The 23,271-nt window shown below is 41.3% G+C and overlaps 1 protein-coding gene across 1 annotated transcript in view; it reads right to left on the bottom strand.

Annotated features, from left to right (window-relative positions):
- The window catches only part of MAN2A1 (mannosidase alpha class 2A member 1), a 168,363-nt gene extending 145,322 nt beyond the window's left edge, over positions 1-23,041 (bottom strand). Inside the window, exons 1-2 of the mRNA XM_012790254.2 lie at positions 22,361-23,041; positions 226-477 (exon numbers count right to left, since the gene is read on the bottom strand). Of these exons, the coding sequence (XP_012645708.2) occupies positions 226-477; positions 22,361-22,495 (387 nt within the window). The 5' untranslated portion in view covers positions 22,496-23,041. The remainder of the gene's footprint in view (positions 1-225; positions 478-22,360) is intronic.
- Between the last annotated feature and the right edge of the window lie 230 nt (positions 23,042-23,271).

Genomic DNA, 23,271 nt, shown 5'->3' with positions numbered 1-23,271 from the left:
AAGAAGAAAGGCTACATTTACTTAAATATAAAATAGTAAGAAAAACTGAGAGAAACACAAAATTACAGAATTTTATCACTAAAAAGAACATTAATGTTCAATGTGAGTAATCAAAGCACTTTATAAAAAGAAAAACTAGAGAGTTTAAGCAACTTACCAATTGAGAACAGATATCAGATCAAATCCAAAAAAAGCCCACTGATTATTAATAAATGTATACATTACCTGCACATCTGCATTATGACTTCCACTTTGTGAAGCAAACAGACAGTCTGCAGGGTGAACTGAGAGGGACAATTGCGATGGCAGGTGTGAGCCAGCACCTTGGCTGAAATTGCCTTGTGAATTTTTCGGACCATCCTCCACAGACTCACTTAAATTGATGACCGAGTCTCTAATATTTGAGATGATCTCATTATTCTCAGCTAGCAAACGCTCCAAATGGTCTATTTTTTCTTGCAACATTGAGAGCTGGCCCTGCAATAAAAAAGAAAAAGGCAGCTATATGAAACACTAATATAGCTCTGCTGAGGCATCATACACATCTTTTTTTTTTTTTTTTTAAATTATGTGGCTGCTTACGAGGGCAACCACTCACCCTTCACTTTCCACTTTTATAAGTGGGATCACAGAAAGCATGGACAGCTGGCAGGGTTGAAAACAACCATTCACAGCAGAAAATCTTCTCCATGGCTGCAATCTTTGTTTAATCATATTTTAACACGTGAGATAGAAGGACCAAAAATATTTTGAGACATATTTCTTATGTTCCCCAAACTCAGTTCTAAAATATCTTTGGGTCTCTCGTATGACTAAGTATAACAGCACATTACATTCAGGTATGAAATTTTAAATTTAAGAGTAACTGATTATAGAGTTACAAGAGTCAAAAAGTATGAACCTGAAAAAGATCCTTCTATCTCAAGTCATTAACACTAGCAGGCAATCCTAAATAAGAAACACCATCTATAGAAAAATCGATTAGTCAATTCTTAATTAGTCGTAAGCATGAACGTCCCCCAAGTAACCACACTGCCATCAGTCTGCTTTTAATCTACTGTGTGTCTTGGTTTTTTCCACTGATTCTCACATTAAGAGGCTTAACCTTGCTATACAGAATAATAGCTAAGCTTATAAGAGCAAGGACAATCATTGTCTTGTTCACCCCTATATCCTCGGTTCCAAGTACAGAACAGATACTCACATTATTTGTCAAATGGCCCTCAGATTTCTGAAGCTCAACAATAATTCTGTAGTAAACACCCACTGTGTCAAGCATAATGCTACATGCTGGAAAGACAGACATGCATAAGATACGGGTCCCTGTCTTAGAACACACTAGGTGATGTTATAACTATCAACAGCCTACTCCTCATACTCTAATGTACATTAAGGAAATAACTGTATGCACAGTGAACAAACAACTCTGGACACCCATTACCCAGAAATAACAAGAAGGCAGAAAGGAAAGAAGGGAAAAGAGAAAAGAAAACACCTACTTTATGTGTAAAAGTAGGAAATTGGTCATATGATAGATTTATATCATGAAGTGGTCTTCAGCCACTGAAAATTTAGAAATATAAATGTTTTAAAAATAGAAATATAAGGTATTTTCAAGTGATAAAACAGAGAAAAGCCAGTTTAAAAAATAGTACGTGTGATATACTTTTGGGGAAAAAAAACACATGGAAAGCCATATAACAAGATGGTTAAAAGCTAGCATGGATATTCTCTTTCAGCCTGTTATGAATATTTGTTGGTTTTGTAAGGGGGGGGGCAGAAGATACAAGGATTATACTCACAGGTTACTGGTCAGTTCAACAAGGGAAGGGCAGAAGTCAAGAGACTACAATCTACCAAAAGAAGACTGATAATCTGAGCAAACTGTGCCAGGATGGACAGAAGTCGGAAGAGATAAGGGAAGAAATTTTGGAACAAGAAAAAAAAGTAACCAAAATTCGCAACAAATTATCTTTGGTGGGGGAGGCAACACTAGAGATGAATACCCAAAGCCCTGATGGTGGAGGGGAGTCCTTTAAGGTAACTGTCACCTCCAGGGTGGGGTGGGGTGAGATGTAACCACAAGGTAGAATTCTGTAGCCTGTTCATCAGTACATACAGAGACAGGAAGTACAAGGTTTTGGCATGGATCTCATACTGCAAGACAAGCCCCGTTTTCCCTAGAGAAAAGCAAAGGAAAGAATACTTAACACTTTACAACTGGAAATGGCAAAACAAAGGCAATTTGGAATATCAGTGCAAAACTCATTCAGGACTTGAACTGAGAAACTAGTTGAACCATCATGTGGATTCCAGATCAACAAAGCTGTTGAACTGTATCATACTATACAAATCAACATTGCTTATGAGTGATTCTCCATGGGAAGACCAAAGGGATCCTTGGCATAACCCTTTCAACCCAAGTTCAACCTAAAGAACCTAACACTATTCGAGAGTCAGGTACATGACTGCATATATTTTCCTAAATCTGCATATATTTTCCTAAACAGACATGCTATCAAAGGCTTTCTGAAATAAGGTGAAAACTTTTCTTTGCTCATCACACCACAGACGGTGGCTTTTTGAAATCACTTCTGATAGATTCTGCTGAAAACTTCCAATACTGAAGATACGAATCTACTTCAGAGATGCTGCATGCAATTTCTACCACAGCAGGTAACAGTAAATCAAATTCTTATTCCAAGCACAATTAGAACATGTTGACTCGTCTTATCGGTAGTAAGAGCTACACACCTCCAAAAAATAAAACCTTAGCTTACTGCAAAATGCCATTACCTCAGAGCTTTTTAAAATGTGACATGTTCTATCTTATACTTCAATAATATAAGCTTAATACAAGGGTGCCCACATTTTTCTGTACTTTGAGGAAAAGATCATTTTGGGAGCCATATACACAGCAAAGCTGCCTACAGCTCAACAAGTACACATAGAGTAAGAAGAGGATCTCTCCTGGGAGTATTTTTACTAGGACCTTGGTCCCATAACCCATGGATGAGAATATTATTCAAAATAAACATTACAGGAGACATTTCATGAAAAAGAATCCTACGGGCATTAAAGATGACTTTCATTCTCATTGCAGCCTTAAAGATAAACTTAACGATCAGTATGTGGAATTCTGTACTGAATTACATGCATAGGGAAAATTGTGGCCTAGGGACACGGCCACACAATGGTCTAATGAAAATCATTTTTAAGTCTATATTATGCAGCGAAATAAAGTCTCCCTCCAAACAGCTGATTCTTGGAATACACACACCTCATAAGCAAATTCTGTACACACGACAGAGAAGAGCGCACTCATGGTTTGCATTAAAGGAACAGAAATCATAGATAATACTTCAGTTATGATGACAAGTCAAAGAATATTGATAGCAGTGTTGAAAAAGATGATTTTCTGTAGGGCAAGGAAATCACTAGTGAGAAAACCACTTTATTCTTTGATTTGCTAATCAGTTCTTTAAGGAGGCCACTGTGCCACAACTGCTGGGGAGTAGGGAAGGAGGTCAAGATATTCTATTTATTCCAATTTTAGTGACAGAAAAACGAAGCAAAAAGTCACAGATATTAAAAACTTTGGGGAAAACAAATTTAGAGTTCTACTACAACATAGAACAGGATCAGTACCCACTCAGTCTTATGAATGAAATCAATCAATGTTTATCTACAGCTAAATCTGCAAACTTATTACACAATTGTTTGCCCCAGGTAGGATACTGGCTGCTAGGGACTGGACTTACCATGAGCACGTAAGCACGGTTGAATCTGCACATCTTCACCTTCCTTCCTATTACTTTTGGTAAAACATATGCCTTCCCTTCTCCCTGCCTCAAAGGCCAACCCTCTGCTGAGCAACAATCCCATCTCCCTCAACTGCTCAAAAGCTTGGTCTTTGTTCTTTTGGTTAAACCCTCCCAATATTGCCCCATCAAGCTTCCCTTCTCAAAGCCACTCATTCTCAGTAGTACAATGTGTTCTATTTGCTCAAACTATATGAAATTTGCCATTCTGATAGGTAAAAAATAGTCAAATGTCACCAATTTCATGTTGCTCAATATTATGTCCTATCTAAATCTAAAAAAGTCAAGCAAACTCCTGTACTTCCTTTAACCCCATATGATGGCTGATTTGAGGTGTCAACTTGACTGGATTAAAGGATACCCAGATAACTGGTAAAGCACTGATTATTCTTAGTTCTTCAGCAGGCACTGGGCCCATTCCTTGTCTGCTGCAAGGAAAATCTAGGTGGTTTTGTATTTGATTAGAATGACTGAGCTGCCCCAGGTGTGTCCGGGAAGAAGGTTCCAGAGGAAACCAAAGTGAGAGTCAGTAGGCTGAGTGGGGATGATCTGCCAACGATGTGGGCTGGCACCATCCAATCGAGTGAGGGACCAGATGGAACAAAAAAGCAGAGGAAGGGCAAATTCTTACCTGTTCTCTCCTACAGCCTGACTGCTCTTCTACTCCTGCCCTTGCATGTCAGAACTCCATGATCTCTGGCCTTCGGGCTCCAGGACTCACCCCAGCCTCCCCGGCCTTCAGCCTTGAACTGAGAGTTAGTTACACCATCAGCTGCCCTGGTTCCAAAGCCTTTGGACTCGGACTAAGCCATGCTACCAGCTTTTCTGGTCCTCTAGCTCGCAAACATCTTACCTTGGGACTTCTCAGCATCCATAATCAAGAAAGCCAATTCCCCTAATAAATTCCTTCTTCTCTGTGTGCGTGTATCCTATCGGTTCTGTCTCTCTGGCAAATCCTGACTAAAATACCTTAAATTCCTTCCGGGGCTCTACCCACGTCATGGAAGTACAGGCATTATCAAGAGTCTCTTCTTGCTATCCACCCTTCCTTACAAACTCCCATTCATTCATCTGCCCGTTCCAATCAGCATCTGCCCACCACTTCACCAAAACTGCCCTTGTGAAGTCCCGAAAGACTCCCACATTCCAAGCCCGATGGAGAACAGTGCATTTACGTGAATTCTCATCTCAAAAAGCATCTGGGCACAGTGGACCACTCCTTCTCCCCATAATCATTTTCTCTACTCGCTCCCTGTACAACCCGCCCTTGGTTTTCCTCCTGCCAACTGTTCATCAATTTCCTTTGCTGTTCTTTCTCTCCCAACCTCTAAATGTTAGAGAGCCTCAAGGTTAACTCCTGAGCCTATTACCTCGCTAGACTGTCTTACGTGATCTCATCCATTCCGTGACTTAAATTCCTATTTGCACTGATGTCTCCCATAGTTGTATCTATCTCCCGCTGAAACCTCTTCTCTGAAAAACAGACCCATATAATATTCAGATGCCTACCTGACATCTCAACTTGGGCCTCAAATGCAAGTCCAAAAAACACCTGCCCCAAAAAGCTGCCTAGGGTAGTACTCAGGTCTCAGGTAAGGGGCTTTAATCTCCCCCTAGTGAGGCACCTCAAAATCAAAACACCTTACACCACAGCCAATAAGGGCCTGCAGCTCTCTCTCTCTTTCTTTCTCAACTTAGCTTCACCTTGATATCATATCTCAGTTCCAAGCCAGCCTCTCCCACCTCAAGACCTTTGTGCATGTTCTCTCTTGACATAATGCTTCAACTCTCACCCCTACTGTCACCTCTGCGTAGCCTTCCCCAGCCACCCTATCTACTAAAATGGGCCTCCTCATGATATTCTCTAGCTTAACCTATTTTTGTTTCCCCCACAGCATTATTACAATTATTTCTTTTATTCATGTGTTGCTCCCCCTTTTTCATCACTATATGGATCTCTAGACTGAGAACAGGCCCCAAAGCTGTTTAACTCATCACTGTACTGCTGCACCTACTTATGGAGCATAATGACTGGAACACAGTAGGATCTCAAATACATACTGAGAGAAAAAGGGAAGAAAACAGTGTGTAACATTTCCTCCTAAGACAAAGTATGAACTTTTCTGGCATATAAATCCACACTAAAAATAATACAAACAGAAACAAAATACTCTAACAATTTTTTTTTTTAAGAAATAACCCCCCCCCCAAAAAAAAAAAAAAAAACTTCACTGTATTTCAAAAAAATAGGTAAGAAAAGAATGGGAAGGAAAATCCTAATTAATAGCGTGGTCTTTAAGGACTTTTGGGGAAATGATATAGAACAGGGAGTTTGGAAAGAGAACTCCAAGATGATTCTGGACTATTTCCTACCATGGTAGTGATATAAGATCTGTACTCAACTAAATCAAGTTTCTAGTTATGAGAACTTTAGAAATTATTGTGTTTATAATAGAACCACCAATGGTAGCAATCAAAAGAAACAAAATTTTACCCTAGAGTAGGTATGTATTTGAAATCTGTAAGCTACACCACTTTTAATTTATGTTTGTTTGCCTTCAAAACTAATTGTGAAATTCAGCATATCACTCCATTGCATCAGGATCTTTCTGAACTATGATTCTGTCACTGAATGTGCCCAACATGTAACAGCAAACAATGATTATCTTTATTTTTAATGACTTCCTTCACCAGATAAAGGTAAAGGCAATTTAGCCCACAGGTTAGACACATGGGCTCTAGTTCAGGCTATCTGGCTTCCAGTACTAGCTTTGGCACTTACTAGCTGTGTGATCTTGGGGAATTAACATTTCGGGGCCTCAGTTTCCTTATGGGCAAAATGCAATGCTGGCACCCACTGCTTGGAATAGCTGTAAAGGAATTTAGCACAGGATCTGCCAACAAATAAGCACCGAAGAGGGTATTGTTACTACAGCTACTGCTACACAATAAAAGTATGGCTTTCTAAAATCACTTTAAAGGATATCATATGCACCTGCAGAAATATTAATAGTATGCATCATGATTAAGGCCAGACCCTAAGGCCAGCCCAAATTTGACTTCTGGCTCCACTACCTAATGGCTATATAACCTTACACAAGTTCAAGTTACATAACTTCTCTGTGCCTCAGTGTTATCATCTGTAAAATGTGGATAATTAACGATACCTAACTCATAGGTTTGTTACTAAGATTAGTTAGCACATGCAAATCAATTTAAACAGTGCCTGTAGGGTAAGCAGAATAATGTTTATCCAAAGATATCCCTGTCCTAATCCCTGAAATCTGTAAATATGTTACTTTACATGGCAAAAGGAGCTTTGCTGATATGATCTGGGATTTGGGGATGGGAAGATTACCCTACAATACCTGGGTAGGCCCAATGTAATCATAAGGGTCCTTATAAGGGGAAAGAGGGAGATAGAAGAGTCAGGCCAAAGGAGATGTGAGGGCAGAAGAAGAGGTCAGAGGAATGCTTTTGCTGGAAGGGGGCCTCTAGCCAAGGAATGCAGACAGCCCCTAGAAGCTGGAAAAGACAAGCAACAGATGATCCCTTAGAGCCTCCAGAAGGAATGCATCCCTGCAAACACCTTGACTTTAGTCCAATAGGGCCTGTTTCAGACTTCCGACCTCCAGAATTACAAGATAACACACTTTTCTTACTTTAAGCCACTAAATTTGTGGTGACTTGTTACGGCAGCAATAGGAAACTAATACACCTGGCAAAGAGTTGGCCCCACATAAATAAAGCTTAGAAAATATCCTTATACTGCCAGTCCTCGTTAGAGAAAGTCTGCCCAAATCCCCATCACCAGAGCAGGAGAGCTGTGAGCCTGTCCAACTTCACAAGCTATCTCCCAGGGGCGTAATTTGGTCTAACATGGCTCTACGCATATCTTGCACCAATAAAGGAGCAAGGCAAAGACCGTCAGCCTTTATGGTTAAAGATAACTTTCAGGATGCCTGCTGTATAGGTTACAAAGGTCTCCTCCTAACCTAAAGCTCATCAATTTTATTATTATTGTCTACTGACTTTCAAACGGCCCACGGGCCACAAGCCACCCACCTAGGACATTTATTCAGCCCGCTAGGTGTGCTGGGTGTTTTTGTCGTCGCTGCCTGTCCTGCTTAGCAGCTGACTCGTCCTGGGCCCACGGTGCGCACTCTCCAATGGTCTGAGGGACAGTGAACTGGCCCCTTGCTTAAAAAGTTTGAGGACCCCTGCTATATACAGTCTACTAAATCCTTAGTAAAGTTTCCCCTTTTTGGGTAAAATATAAAGACTTTAATAGCTAATTTGGACTTGAGAAACTGGGTTAATTTCAGAAGTGGTATAGTCTACAAAAAAGAAAAAAAAACACCTCAAACTTCCTCTTTACTTTTTTTTTCCTTAAGTGCTTCCTTATTATAGTAACACATTCACATTTCTGCTATCAATTAGCCCTTCCCAATGGAGTGCTAAACTTTGAGCTAGTAGATAGTATACCATGCTTTGTGATGTTGTGTTTTTTCTTAATGAAGTAGTAGCTATACTTTGTTTGTTTTAAATAACTTTGAAATAGGCAGCTCATGTACCCAGTCATGCTCCCTCTCATTTAGAAATAGTTTGATTCCCCTGTGCAAATGTGCCAATTCTTCGGTGGGAAGAGAGCTGAGGCCCCATTCATGGCTCTGTCATTTGGGATAGAGCAGCACCTTCCTCTCCCTGTGTCTTTCCAGTCTGTATGTTAATCCATAGTGTTCTGAGAGCAACAGAAAGGTCACATAAACCTGAAGTTGTTTTTAAAGGTTTTCATTTTAATTAAAGATATCTTTTCTAATTCATTCTTGTTTGGTGTTTTCCTGAATTCCTATCGTGTCCTACAAATCCCTGTTTGTCTAATCACTGGTCCCAATATTTTGATTAGTATGTATTGTATTAGCATTAAACATTTTTAAATTTGTATACACAGAAAGTGGCAAATTACTGCATATGCGAAGAATGTGATAAATAAATATATTTGAAAAAAAAAGATAACTTTCAGAGAAAGAAACATCAACATCTTTCCCTTGGACAGAGTTTTAAAGCCATTCTGGAGCTATGCTGGGGAGTAAGAGGCTGCAGTTTGCCAGGTAAAAGCCATGGTGGCTTAGTCTAGGGAGTGGAGGCGGAGGAATGGGAAAGAATTTGACAGGATGGATGAACTGGGAATGGGAGGGGCAAGAAAGGAAGAAAAATGGCCTCTGAGGTTTTTGCTGGTCCCAACCAGGAGGCTGATGGGTGGCATTTTAGAGAAACAGGGAGTGCTGGGGGTGGAGCGGAAGAAGGGGCAGATGCTGTGTTCTGAAACTATCAGGTATCCAAATGGTGGTGTCAGTGGACACACACGTCTGGAACTCAGGAGAGAGGTCAGGCTGAATACATAAACTTAGTCAGAATGAATATGAATTTCAAGCAATGGGAACAAATGGGATTACCTAGAGAAAGCGCACGGATCCGGCTTTTATCATTTTAAATGGCTCACCAGGCGATTCTCACACATCCCCAGTTAAGAACCGCTGCATTAAAGCTAAATAGAGGAACTGTGATTTGGGAAAAAGAGAGTCTATATTTCCAGCAGGGGTGTCCTCGTTATTGCAGCAGTCCCTGGTCAGCCAGACACTATTCAATCTACACAGAAAAATCCTGCTATTTAGTCAGATGTCAGGCACTTAACAGGAAAGCTTTTTGGTTTGATAAAACGGCAAGTAACCCCTCAGGAGCCCACTCCACCCCTTAAGATGTACAGTGCTAAGGCCAAAGAGAGTGTGAAATGGAGCTGTGGCCACAGATCTGTCTGTACCTCTACCACTCCATCCACAAGCCACAAGCCACAGCTACAAATGACCTTCTCATGGTATTTTCCAGACCTGGAGCTTAACATGCCTGAATTTCTTCCAAGGTATTATCTTTACACAGTCCATTCAAATAAATAAATACCCTCACTATGTGAGCAAAAAAAAAAATACTTAGTTATATAATGCCTTACCAAATCTCAGAAGCAATACTCTCCTGTGCCCTGGTGAATCACTGTTCATAAACCCCACACCTGCCTAGGTATGATGGCAGCAGAGTTGCTCAGATGCAGGTATATGACAAGAGTGCCAAATGACTGTGAGGGGAAGAGCTGGGGCTCCAAGCACACCATCTCTTGCCCTGGCAGGGTACTCAAGGCAGCAGTGACTGCACCTGGGCAAGCACTTAGCAGCTGCCAGGATCACTACAGGGGCCCCCAGCCCTGACCTGGAATAACAGCACCCAATCCTCCCAGCACCCTCCTCCAAAAACGTGGTCAGGACTCCGGTTGCTGGTGCTTTCTACAGGTTCCAGAAGACAGCACCATTTCCACCCTGTGAGTTTCCAGATGTATGTTTAGATTAAAACCATATGGCCCCACCTGCACCAGCCCAATATAGCTGCACAGAAACTACCTCCTGTGGAGGCAACATTTTAGGCACCGAGTTATTGTACAAAGTGAGATTATGCAAAACAGATACTCTTTTTAAAAATGATTAGAAGAAGGGTATAAGTAGGGCAAAACATTTGGATTATAAAATTTTAATAAAATGCAGTTTTATTACTTACAAATCCATTTAAAAACTGCAAGTAAGTGGCACTAAGCAAATTAACTGTTAACTAACAGAACTCTTTCTTCAATTCAGTACTTCCCAACCTGTTCTATGGAACACTACTACTCTATTTTTTGCAGAAATTTTTTTTTAAAACACACTGATTTTCCTTCTAAAATTTATTTTCTATATTCTCATGCTTAGCACTCTGAGATAATCTGTCAACAGTGTATCCCATCCAAGGGCTTGCATGAACGTTCATGTGATATACTTTCAGGCTGCAACTATCCCAGATAACCAGGATCATGCTGTTATGTGCCATTTAGGCAATGATTGTTGGACTATGTTGGGGTGAAGTAATCTTTCGTATATTTTTTGACATATGCCTGTCTTTGTACATAGGGTTATTATACACTATCCATTTATATTAAACTTATTCCCCATGGATTAAGGGCATATATTGTATCTTAGGATCTGTTCACAAAAGTTCCATCAACATAATGTTACACAACTAATTTTGAAAAACACAATTTTAACGTAAAAGAGAATAATTGTCAGTAATGGAAAAAGTCAATCAACCTAAACAGTGTTAGCTTATTAAAATAAATGCAATTGACATGTCTGAGATCATTTTTCATAAAAAAAATAGTTTTGGAAAGTCTCTGAAGGCAGATTGTATTAAATAGGTAATCAGCCCCCCTTCAATCTTATTTATACAAATCATTTCCCTTATATTCCTTACTGAGAGGCGACAAATATTTAGGCAAGCCCCATCTGAATTATTATAAATTCTGAGTTTCCTAACTACTTTTTACAAGCACCACAGGTTATAAAGTTTTACAAATTCTTTCCTACTCCCTTTCTTTATAAAAATCCACCTGAACCAATTGATCTATAGGGCAAAATGGGACACAGCAAACACCACAGAAGCAGCAAATGCAAATGTAAGACAACATAATAATAACAGCAAACTTCTAAATATCATACCATCAGCTATCAAAGATGAGTTAAGGATACAAATTTCTTGGGTTCTTCTCAAATCTGGTTTGTTTAAAAAAAAAAAAAAAAGAAAAAAACAGTAGTGGTTAGATCTTCTCTCCTAGAAGTCCCAAGAAATATCTTGTATCTCAAGGATTGTCATCATCTAGTCCTACAAATTTTCAAGAGGTAGCCCTGGGTCAAAGATAATTTTACTTCTTTAGTTTATGGGGTCAGCCACCAACCAAACAACAGGGGCTCTTTTTGTACTATACACGAGAGACAATTTGGGGGGTATTCACAGAATCTGTCTGACCTTCTGAACAACCTTCAGCTATAAGCCCCCCATTTGGGGGTGTTGCCTTTTGATCCTTAGTAAATATTTCTCCCTCTCCACCACCTGGCCTCCCACATCCCATATATACACACCTACACAAATGAGTGATTTATTTTCTTACAAACTAGAAAACATAATTTAGTTCCATAATTTGTGCCAAAGACGATAAGGGTCTTTTTAAGTCTCCTACTAAAATGCTTTTTCGAAATCCTTCCTTCTGATAATCTTATGTCTTCTTAGGTAAGCTGATCCATGAGCCAGTTTCTGACAATTCGAATACAAGCTGCTTTATTTCATTAACATCTGCTACACAATAATCTTAATATAAGAAGTGCAGCTTTTGGCTATAAGAAATGTACTTGGCTCTGTTCTCTTCTCATAAGCACAGTCCCCAAGTGAGCTCATTCATTCTCAGCTATGCTGATGACTACCAGAGCAGCACCTCCCTCCTCTGATCTCTCTCGCTGGCGCTCCAGCCCACTTGGCTATTTCCACTGGCGGCCACCTCATCATAAACAAAACTGAACTTGGCTTTCCAAACCAGATCATCTTTCAAACTATCCCTCTCTGCAGATAGTGCAACCAGTCTCCAGCACCCCAATGGAAAAAGATGGAAGAAAATGTTTGACTCAAGCCACCCATCGGTATCCTTTATCAAATCTGTCAGAAAGTCCTGGTGCTTCTCTTTACGAAATGTCTCCACATTTTTCTTCCTCTCGATTCTAGCCAATTCAATACTGGTACAGGAATTTGTTGCCTTATGTCTGTATTACCTCAAACAGATTCTCAGCTGCCTTCCTGCTTCTGAGTCTTCCTACACACTGCTACCAGAATAATCTAGATTGAATATTCTCTTAGCTCCCTTCCAGGTCTAAACTTTTCTACAAAATTAATTATCTAACACTGCTTTTCTCAAGCAGCTTCCTGTACACTCAATAACTTGGAGTGGTTCACTACCATCTAACCCCTAACTTTTCAGACTGACTCTAAGGCAATTCACAATCTGATCCTGAACTACCCAGGGTGTTTTCCCAATTCCTCCTTCCAAGTGATTAAGAGTGATTCTGAATCGAGCAAATTTCTTCCAGGACTTCAAGCCTTTGAAACCATTGTACTTTACACTAGCAATGTTCTTTCTGCCTTCTGAGAAGTCCTAGCCAATCAGAAAAACTTAGCTTCCTGCCACCTCTCCTTTGGCCAACTGGAGTTAGGCCACCACCAGAACTTAGTTCTGTTTCTTCATTCCCTTTAAGGTCCTTGTCTTTATAGTGAGAATGTAAGATAAGATAATGAACTCTTACTATATTCTTAGCTCCTGTAACACCACCAGAACCTAGAAGAGGGGCCTAGTACACAATATTCTATAAATGTCTGTCCGTTGGTAATAACTAGTATTTACTGAATACTTACTATGTGCTATGTACCATTCTAGGACCTCTTTAAATTAACTCTTTTAATGAATAATTAAATAGCACTTAACTGTCTCTAATTGTTTCACAAATGGCGGTTGTGTTTCTCCAAATCACTAAGAAGCTCTTTCAAAGCATAACAGATGTCAATCACAATTTCCATAGTAACTCACACATAGTAAATTCTCAAATATCTGCTGGGTATAGTACAGCAGAAAGACCACTGAATTGTAAGTCAGGATGCATGCCCCAGGTATTCTGTGGCTGGGCAAGTTGCTGAGGTCTAGTTTACGTGGCTCAGTGCCCTTATCTGAAAAATCAAAGACTGAAAATTACCTGACCTGGAAGGACCTTTCCTACTTTAAAATTCTATGTCAGACTTTTTCATATGTATGTCTTTTCTGGGATGCTGGTAACTGTTAAAAGAATGACTACTTCACTGGATTCTAAAAATGCCAACTCAGGACTTTTTCTTAATGTGGAAAATGATTCTGAGAATGATTCACATTCTCAGGCTCCTATCCTCTGCTCCACAGGTAAAACATTACCACCGAGGCCAGGACCCATAGAGTCCACATCCCTCCACAGGAGGGAACGACTACAAGGGTACAACTTCAGCCCAGAGGTCCTCACCCTGAAGAGAAACGGCTTCCTATCACAAAGGAAACAAGCACTATCAGCCTGGAAGAAGCATGGCAATTTGAATAAACACTAATTTGTGAACAACAACATAAAATGGCATGACTTCATACTTTCAATCCTGAGAAGGCACAAGGGACCAAATATTGAGGCATGCTGAGTTGTAAAATGATTTTTTTTAAATAATGAGATTCAATAGACAGGATTCAATAACTTCCATTTGCTCTGTCAGTAAGAAAAAGGGAAAGGAATTAGAAATAGGAAAAACAAAGAGCTATACAAGGAAGTCATGGTCCAGATGTGAAGGAAACTGAAATACAGCATGATTCTTACCAGCTGGAATATAAGATAAGAGAATCCACTTGCTCTGATGCTTAGAATGTTTCCTGCAGTGGCACTGTTTTAATGATACACGATTATCCCTCCTTCTCTGTGAGGTCAAACAACCTGATACACACTGAACAGTGTTCATATTATCATAAAATCAAAAATGCTACTTACCGGTTTTCTTTAACATTTTTTACTTTTTAATTGACATAGAAATTATATATATTTATCAAGTACAACATGTTGTTTTGAAAAATGTATACACTGTGGAATGGCTTGGTAATTAGCATATGCATTGCATAATATAATTTGTTTTCTGGTGAGAACACTTAAAATCTACTCTCTTAGCAATTTTTAAAACTGCAATGCATCAATATTAACCATCGTAACCATGTTGTACAATAGATCTCTTGAGCTTATTTCTCCTAACTAAAATTCTATACCCTTGTTTATTGGTTTTCCATTTTCGTAAACAATGAATACTCAGAACATGTAAGACATTAGGTCACAGAAGGAATGCAGATGCTATAAGGCTCGCTCATACAAAAGATGGCTGAGGGAGGGTGGGATATGAGGAGAGGGAAAGAAAGTGAGAGGAAGATGGAGAAATGTCAACTTCCTTGATAGAGTGTGTGTGGGCGGGGTCAAGACATTAGGTCTAAAGCTGATGGATCAAGAAAATAAATGCAATTACACCATCAAGAGTTGTTAAGGTTTATCAAACAGAAGAATTAAATGCAAAACAAAGTCTTAAAAACTAGAAGAGGTAAGAAATTAAATTCCTCATCTTTTATAAAAGGAAATAGCTCAAAATTTTTAAAAATCAAAAAAGAGATATAAGCATATATTTGGGGCTAGAAAAGGAACCATTCATGGAATAACAAAAAATGGTCAGAAGTGAGACTCTGAGAAGAGAGGTAGGGAAGGGAGAGGCACTCAATTGTCAACATATACCTTACCACTTGAACTTGTATTTGTATGGACATTTATACTTTTATAAATGCTCAAGTGCTCAAAAGAAAAAAATAATTTGCAAAGTCCCCAGCTCTCCAGTCTCTTCATTCAGGACAATGAGGTCCACCAGCAAGAGCACAAGATAGGATCAGATTTGGGGTCTGCTCTGCTCTTGGAAAAAGCATTAACACTTCCAAAAGAACTACAAAGGAAGCCAATGGGAAATCCATCTACATGTGCAAAATGCACAAGTACATACATTTTAAAATGGAAAACAAAATACTTTTTAAAACTCTACTTAACACTAACCTTAATACTACTCCATGAAATGAATTAGCCCCATTTCCTTCACACTAAGTGTACTGCAATTTAAAGATGATACTAAACTCTGAGGACACAAATGTAACAGTGGCCTATGCCACAGGGAAGAATGTGAGGAAAATGATGAAAATTAGCAAGAATTAATTAGTCCTTGATAAGTAGAAGAGCAATCCAGTACCCCTGCCAACAACCTGGTGGTTCCCTGCCTGCCCCCAAGCTGAGCAACCTTCAGGATCCCAGAGAGTTCCACCCTATATTTATGGTTTATGAGGAAGATACCTACACCTGGGCTCTCCTCCACAAGACTAACCAACCCACACAGTCAGAGCAGGCCCATCTGTGAATTACAGCAGATCCAAAAAGTTATAAAGTCAAGGTTTTTGATCTTGAACTTATGGATCAATTTTGCACAGTTCATGGCCCAGAACCCTCACTCTCAGTGTTCCTATAGTAAGAAACCTTCCAGGTGATGAAAGGAAACAAATTAAATTCATCAGGCATGTCCATGTTCTGACATGAAAGTTCTCCAAAGACACCAGGAAATCTATAAAACATGTAGATAACATGAGTTCTAAACCACACTCTACAAAGTTTAACCAGTGCTTATCCAATAACCAGTTTATAAAAAAAATGTGTGTGTTTTTAATTAACCCACCTCTGCTTTGACAGATCTAGCCATACTATTTAATATCTGCCTCAATGTTAACAACAGAGAAATATAGTTTAAACCAGGAATTGGCAAACTTTTTCTGAAAATGGCCAGAGAGAAAATATTTTAGGTTTTGTGGCCCAGGAGATTTCTGTCCCAACTATTCAACTCTGCCACTGTTGTAGGAAAGTGGCCAGAGATGATCATAGATGAATGACCATGACTGTGGCTATGTCACTGAACACTATTAAACTGTTTAAAAATGTAAAAACCATTCTTAGTTTGTGGCCCTAGAAAGACAGGTGGCAGGCAGATTCGGCTCATAGTTAGCTGACTTACGCGGAGTTCAAGATCAGAGGCCTTGGAGACAAAAGAAAAAGAGGAAAGATATTTGCCAAGAACTCTATTCTGTTCCAGCTCCCACCTCCAAGACTCTTGCTTAAAAATGCTATTTAAAGGACAAAATGAAATAAACAGGAGGAGGGAAGTCTCTATTCACTTTCTTTATTTTCTAGTTTATTTCTCTTTTTCTCATTTCAAAAAGATATGCAAAATGTAGTAACCAGAATCATCAGAATTAACAGAAATAAAATAAGCAGGAAAAAAGTAAACAGCCTGCCTGAGAAAATGTCAAACATCTCAAATGATTTGTGTACAATTTTCACACTACTTTATTACTAATCAATATATCTTATTTTCCTATGCAAGGGGAATACATCTGGACAACTGCCAACTTCTAACTCAGCTTACAGAAAGTAAAAAGATGATCTATTTACGAGGAACTGACCATAATACTTTTCTCACAATAAGTATGTCCAATTGGTAAAGATTAAAAAAAAGTTAAGTTCCATTATAACAATCTTCCATTTTTTCTTTAACTTACATATAAACATAATTTGTCCTATATTTTCTGTAACATATTACAATCTAGAATCCTAAATATTTAAATGAATTTTAGGCATCCAAAAAAAGAATAGTGTTCAACCACCAAAAAATGCTAGTTGTCCTTTTGAGCACGAGAATTCAGCCTTTTGATTACTCCTTCCTAAAATGCAAAATACTAACCAAGTGCCCTTGCCTAGACTGTAGCCAAAGCGGTTTGTCTGGAGACATTTTTGGTGCCTACAACTGGGAAAGAGAGGAAGGTGCTCTGGCATATGTTGAGTAGAGAGGAGGATGCTGCTAGATATCCTAGAATACACAGGACAGCCCTAAACTCCGAAGAATTATCTGGCTCAAAATGTCAACAGCAAAGGGAAAACCTGGGATAGAGGCAGCAAGAGGTAGAGTACGTATAGTTGTAAACTAAAGTGCTTTAAGGTTTATTTTTTCTTTAGAAAACAGTATGTTAGATTTAGAAATTTAACATTAAAATATTTGCTAGACACCTACTATGCACTTGTCTTCATAAAAGTACAAATAATAAATAACCTTAAATATGCTCTGTTTTAGAAAAGCTATGCTATCACCTAAAGAGACAGAGTTCCTCAAATCAAATAATTTGCCTCCTCCCTAATACAAAGCAAACTTAGCAATACTCTCTACAGCACTAGGTGTGAGCTCCATTTCAGTACAATTAATCTTCAAACCTGTTTCAACTTAAACATAGTTTCAACCTTAAAATTAGCAGCTTGGCTTGAAAACTGAAACAGAAACCCATTTCAGCTAAAATGTTCGACTTCCTCTCATGATCAACCCACCAACAACTATGAAAACAAGTCAAATTCACTCCTTTAGAGTTCCTCCCCCTCTCCTTAGTCTACATGAACTTTTTAAAAGGCCGCTATCAGGAACCTGACCACCATGACAGAAGGGGCCAAAAATGCAATAATCCAGCAACCGCAGATTATCAGAGTTGTTGAACATCCCCTCAGTTTCTTAAAGATTACCCTATAGAAACTGGGGAACAAGGGAAAACTAAGAATGCTGAATGTGAGCCCAGGAGTTCAAGGTTACAGTGAGCTATGATCATGCCACTGCTCTCCAGCTTGGGCGACAGAACTAGACTCTGTCTCTTAAAAAAATAAAAATTAAAAAAGTGTACAAAAAGACTGTTGAATACAAAAAAAACTGAGAAGAAAGCAGGTGATCAGCAACAGCTACTGAACTACTTCAAGGAAAATCTCAAGACTTCAGTCTTTTAAAAAAAACAGTCAAAGTTTTAACTACTATTACAAAAAGCAACAGCTGACACAAAAACAACAAACAAAAGTGGTCAATTTAGTCAATATTTTGCCAGAGATCCCTTGATGCAAGTTAATGCATAACAGAGAGAACTGCCTCCCAATAAATGCAACTGTGACAACTCCCTCCCTAACGAAACCATTTGTTTGGGCCCTGATAACAATGTTCAGCTGGGAACACCACAATCGAAGTAAATGAAAACCTTTAGACCACATGCAATCATGAGTATCTGGCCCAGCTGGTTTATCAGAAGTAAAACTGGGTCAAAAAAAAAAAAATTGGGAGCTCAAGGTCCTAGTTATACTTATTACCATGGGTCAACTTTTATTAACACCTCTGTGCAGTACTCTTAAATTAAAAGTACTAATGATGTAAAGCATTTAAGTACATTTCTGTATGTGTATTATAGTTTCACAATAAAAGCTAAAAAAAAAAAGGGCATAAAATTCCAACCTTCCAATGGCTTTCAATCAAACTTATTTAAAGACATTCTTCTCACTTTCTCACATGATAAATGTTATGTAGGTACAAAGATAAAATCTGAACTTTGCTTTTACATTTTCCAACGGTCTCAATTTCAAGTGTTAATATTAATCCCTGTGGTCATATGTTATACTAGTTATTTAAAGATTGATAATTTGTTATTCAAAACTTGACTCATTAATTCTCCAGATCCAAACATAAGACATCCTATCACACACACCATAGATAGGAAGCCACTTGTAAAATCTGCTTGTAAGAAGTGATGATGAATGTCAGGGAAACCTTAAGAATGTTTCTCCTTTCCATCTGCTCAAATTCACACAAGTTATCATGAAGTATTTTCAGGGCATTAGGCCCTGGCCAGTCTCTCATTCAGTGTGGAATTTTTACTAATTTTTTTTAGCTGAGATTTATTAACCCTGAAATATACACACAAGCTAAAACAGACTAGGCCACCTGTTGCCTCCAGCCCTCAAAGTAATTCTTCCTGGAAGCACAGAGAGAAAGCCCTCCAAAGATTATCTCAGAGGCATGCAGCTGTTCCAGATGGAGCTTCCAGAGCAGGCCCACTCCTGCCCCAGAGTCCAGCCAAGTGGTAGAAATCACACAGTTGTGGGAGGAGAGAAAAAAAGAACAAAGGCCCCCAAAACAACAAATAGATTGTTCTCAATCTACAATGGTTTTGGTATCTTGCTTACAAGACGGACCTTATATCTTAGTGAAGGTTCCATATCAACAAACTAAAATGGACAATTTAGAGGAACTCGATACCTTTCTAGATAAATCATTCTACTAGACACCAAAAAAAAGACATAGAGTGAAGAACTAGTTTGGCTCTATTAAAACTCAAGAATTTAGTACCCAAACTGGCCAAAGAAATATAATATATTAAAGCCTCCATTTGCTATGTTTGGTGTTGTCATCAAATTAAGGTTAACATAGGGTTAGAAGTAGTGAAAAAAATAAAAGCAGCAACTCAGCCGGGCACAGTGGCTCACGCCTGTAATCCCTGCACTTTGGGAGGCCGAGGCGGGAGGATCACTTAAGGTCATAGGTTTGAGACCAGCCTGGGTAACACAGCGAGACCTTGTCTCTACCAAAAAAATTTAAAACTTAGTCAGGTATGGTGGCAGACAACTGTGGACGTAGCTACTCAGGAGGCTGAAGTGGGAGGATCACTTGAGCCCAGGAGTTAAAGATTGCAGTAAGCAAGCTATGATCCTATCACTGCACTGCAGCCTAGACAACAGAGTAAGACCCTGTCTCTAAAAAAAAAAAAAAAAAACCAAAAAAATGAATCAAGTGCTGGATGCTATGCTACATAATAGTCTTCATTATAATATTTAGCTTTGAAGTGAGATAGAAGACATTCTGCAAAGGTGTAAATCTCAAACACTAAATGTTTCAGGAAAAGGACCACCTGCGTTCATTATGGCTTCATAATAAAAGTTCCTTTAAAAAAAAAAATCACAAGCTCAGGTGCCACAGAGCAACATGCTTTTTACATTCTACACCAGGTCTTTCCCCAAGCAAGCCCCAGTCTCAACAGTAAGCAACAGATTCCCAAGAGGCAAGAAGCACAGACTTCAAAGGCTGCCTGTTCAAATCTCAGCTTTTAGCTGTGTGACCTTGGACAAATTTATCTCTCATGCCTTAGTTTCCTCACCTACTGGGTGGTGGCTGTGGGAATCAAGCTCATCACGTAAGACACAAAGGGCCATGTCACACATGAGTTAAGCTTACAGAGAGTTTATAATGTCTATTTGTGTCGAGGAGTCAGTGCCCCCCCCCAAGCACTAAAACAGCAAAGAATACCTTTTACCTGCAGTGAAAACCCAGTACAGAAAATCTGACAAAGACAACATTAAGCACAATGAAGCTCCACGTTGCACACCCACCCCCTTGCACACCGAACACCACCCACAAACAGGGCCTTTTCCAGCAGCCACTGTCACCTTCCACCAGATACTTTACACCTTAAGCAGAACTTCAGCCCCGCATTAAGGACTAGAGATGGATCTTAAAACATCAGAATTAACTTTGCCTAGGATTTCCCAGTAACTGAATGAGTCACTCACTTCTTCATAGAGTAAAATGTCAAGGTTGCCAGAAAATTCCGGCCCAGATGTTTGCATAAATCATTTTCAAGTGATCATCAAGCCAAAGGACATTATTATTTAAGATAACACTTAAAGTCATATATATCAGTTTTTATGACTTTTCCTGTAAGGGTGGAAATTCTGAAAATGGGGTTATTGGAGAGAAAGAAATCACAGTAATTTTAATCCCAAAATTATAAACCATATCAAACTAAGCTTAGAAAACTCCTTTTGCTCTGGCTTCAGAGTTTTACCTTTTTCCCCAACTTCATCAACAAGCACTGAACAAACTCTAAGATCAAGATTTAAAGATGCCCGTAATGCTTGTTTCCTATTTTCTCTCTCACACTACCAGGGGGAAACAGAAGCTGTTAAAAATTTGATACATCTATCTGCAGCAAGATTTTTAATGCCTCTCACCTGCAAAAACATTCTGACTGCTCTGTATTCACCCCTTGGATAAGTGGTCTTTTTTCACTTCCATAATAATTCAAGTAAAGTTTGTACTTCGATTTCAATTAAATCCAAGCCATTGGCCCTAGCATATCAGAAGAAATGGCAAGGATATTCATTGGTCATTTAAATGGTCACACACAAAAAAATTAAAATATCACTTTGTTCACGTCCTAGGTTTCCCTACCCCTAAGTAGTAGTTGTTAGATTAGCAAGTCGGGGTTTCAGTTCTTCAGGCTCATTCGTTACAGATGACACTACACAATACCCAGCCAGTTTTACCAAAATTTCCGACAAGTACAGTCACTGGCAAGTAACCTGAAACCAGCTCGCACGCGCCGCGCGGCACCCTTGCAAACAGTACAGATTGTGGCCGTTTCTCTCATTTTTAGTAACTTTGAATAAAAGACTTTAGACGGGTCGTTTTCCCGACTGATTTGCCAATTTATCTGCCGGGCGCGGGACTGAGCGCCCCACAGCTTCCGGCCGCAGTATAGCACGCGCTGCCCACTCCGCTCCCCACGTCTGCTAACTAACCAAATGTAGCCTGCGAACTATCCAAATGCTGCAGCTGAAGGATGACACCGAACCCACCTACAGATCTACGCGTAAATGGGCCACAATAAACTTTTCCCTCCTAAGAGACAGTGGGGAGGAGGGGGGAAGCCTAGGTGCGGTGTGTTGGATGCATTTCCGCGACTCGGTGCGCGCAGGGGGTCTGGGCTGGCAGCTTAACCCTGTGCGAGCCGGGGGGCCGCACGCAGCAACACTCCGGTGCCGCGCTGGCGAGGGGGCGCCCCACGCCGCGCCGGCTCCTGCCCAGCAGGTGCCCGAGGCCACCCCAACAGGCCGGGTGCGAGTGCGGGAACCTGGCCACTTCCCCCGAGCGCGATTCCGCTACCGCACGCCGGCCAGCACTTTGTTAACTGGGCTCGCCCGGGGAAGGTGGCTCCCAGGTCGCGGTCACCGCCGTCCGAACGCTACAGAGCCCCCAGCTGAAGGACTCTGGGACCCTCCTACGGTTCGGCCTCGCCCTGCCCCGGCGCGGAGCAGCAGGTAACTACAGGCCCCCGACGCCTGGCCCCTCGGAGCCCCGCGCCCCGGCTCCCAGGCGCTTACCTGGGGAAAGGAGCCCTCGCGGCGCGGGCTTCTGGGGTAGTCTAAGTGACCGCGGTCCAGCATCAGGTAGAGGGAGAAAATCACCACGCAGAAGATCGCACTGCCGAACACGGTGAACTGGCGGCTTAACTTCATTTTCCTCGATAGACTCGGGGCCTGGACACTGTCCTCACCCGGAGGAGGCAGCGGGCTGTGGGCTCTAGGAAGCGGCCGCCGGGGGCTCCCTTCTCCTGGGCTGCGCGCCCTCCGCGCGCTCGGGTGCGGGTCCGGGCCGCGCCGCTCACCTCGCCTCCGGCGCCACCATGCGCCCTTGGCCTTCGCCCTGGCCCGCCACCCTCCCCGGGGCCAGGCCCTCGAGGAGAGACTCGCCGGCGGCCGGCACGGGGCCCCCACAAACTTGATCGCAAGCTCAGCGCCAACGCCCGGCAGGGCGCGCGGGGCGGGCGGGGGACAGGTCGCTGCCCGGACTTCCTGCCACCACCGCCCCGACTGAGTAGGCAGGAAAAGTTTTCTCGACGAGGGCAGGCGTGTCCTCACCCAGAGGCGGCGCGGGTTCCGCAGCTCCCGGGCCCGAGCCGCGCAGCTAGGTCCGAGGAGCCAAGGGGGAAGGAACAGAGTCGGGAGGAGCCTGGACCCACAACTTGGAGCCAGGACGGCCGGGCCCGCCCCCGCGGCACCGCCCCCACCGCCCCGGACGGAGCCCCTTCCTGCCGCCGCCGGCGCCGCTGCCGCGGCCGGGCCGGGGTGCGCCCAGGGCTCCGGGGCGCGCGGAACGGGCAGGAGTTTCCCCAGAGCGCGCGTCCGCCCGCCGGCCTCTCCTGCCCCCCGCCGCCCCGACCGTCCCCCTCCCGGACCCGGGCTGCGCGGGGAGGGCGCAGGGGGCGGGCGGCAGCAGCGCGGGGAGGAGGAGA

This window comes from Microcebus murinus, chromosome 11 (assembly GCF_040939455.1).
Source record: "Microcebus murinus isolate Inina chromosome 11, M.murinus_Inina_mat1.0, whole genome shotgun sequence".
NCBI classification, from domain to species: domain Eukaryota; kingdom Metazoa; phylum Chordata; class Mammalia; order Primates; family Cheirogaleidae; genus Microcebus; species Microcebus murinus.
Note: the sequence above shows the minus strand (reverse complement) of the source record. Positions and strands in the feature narration are given on the sequence as shown.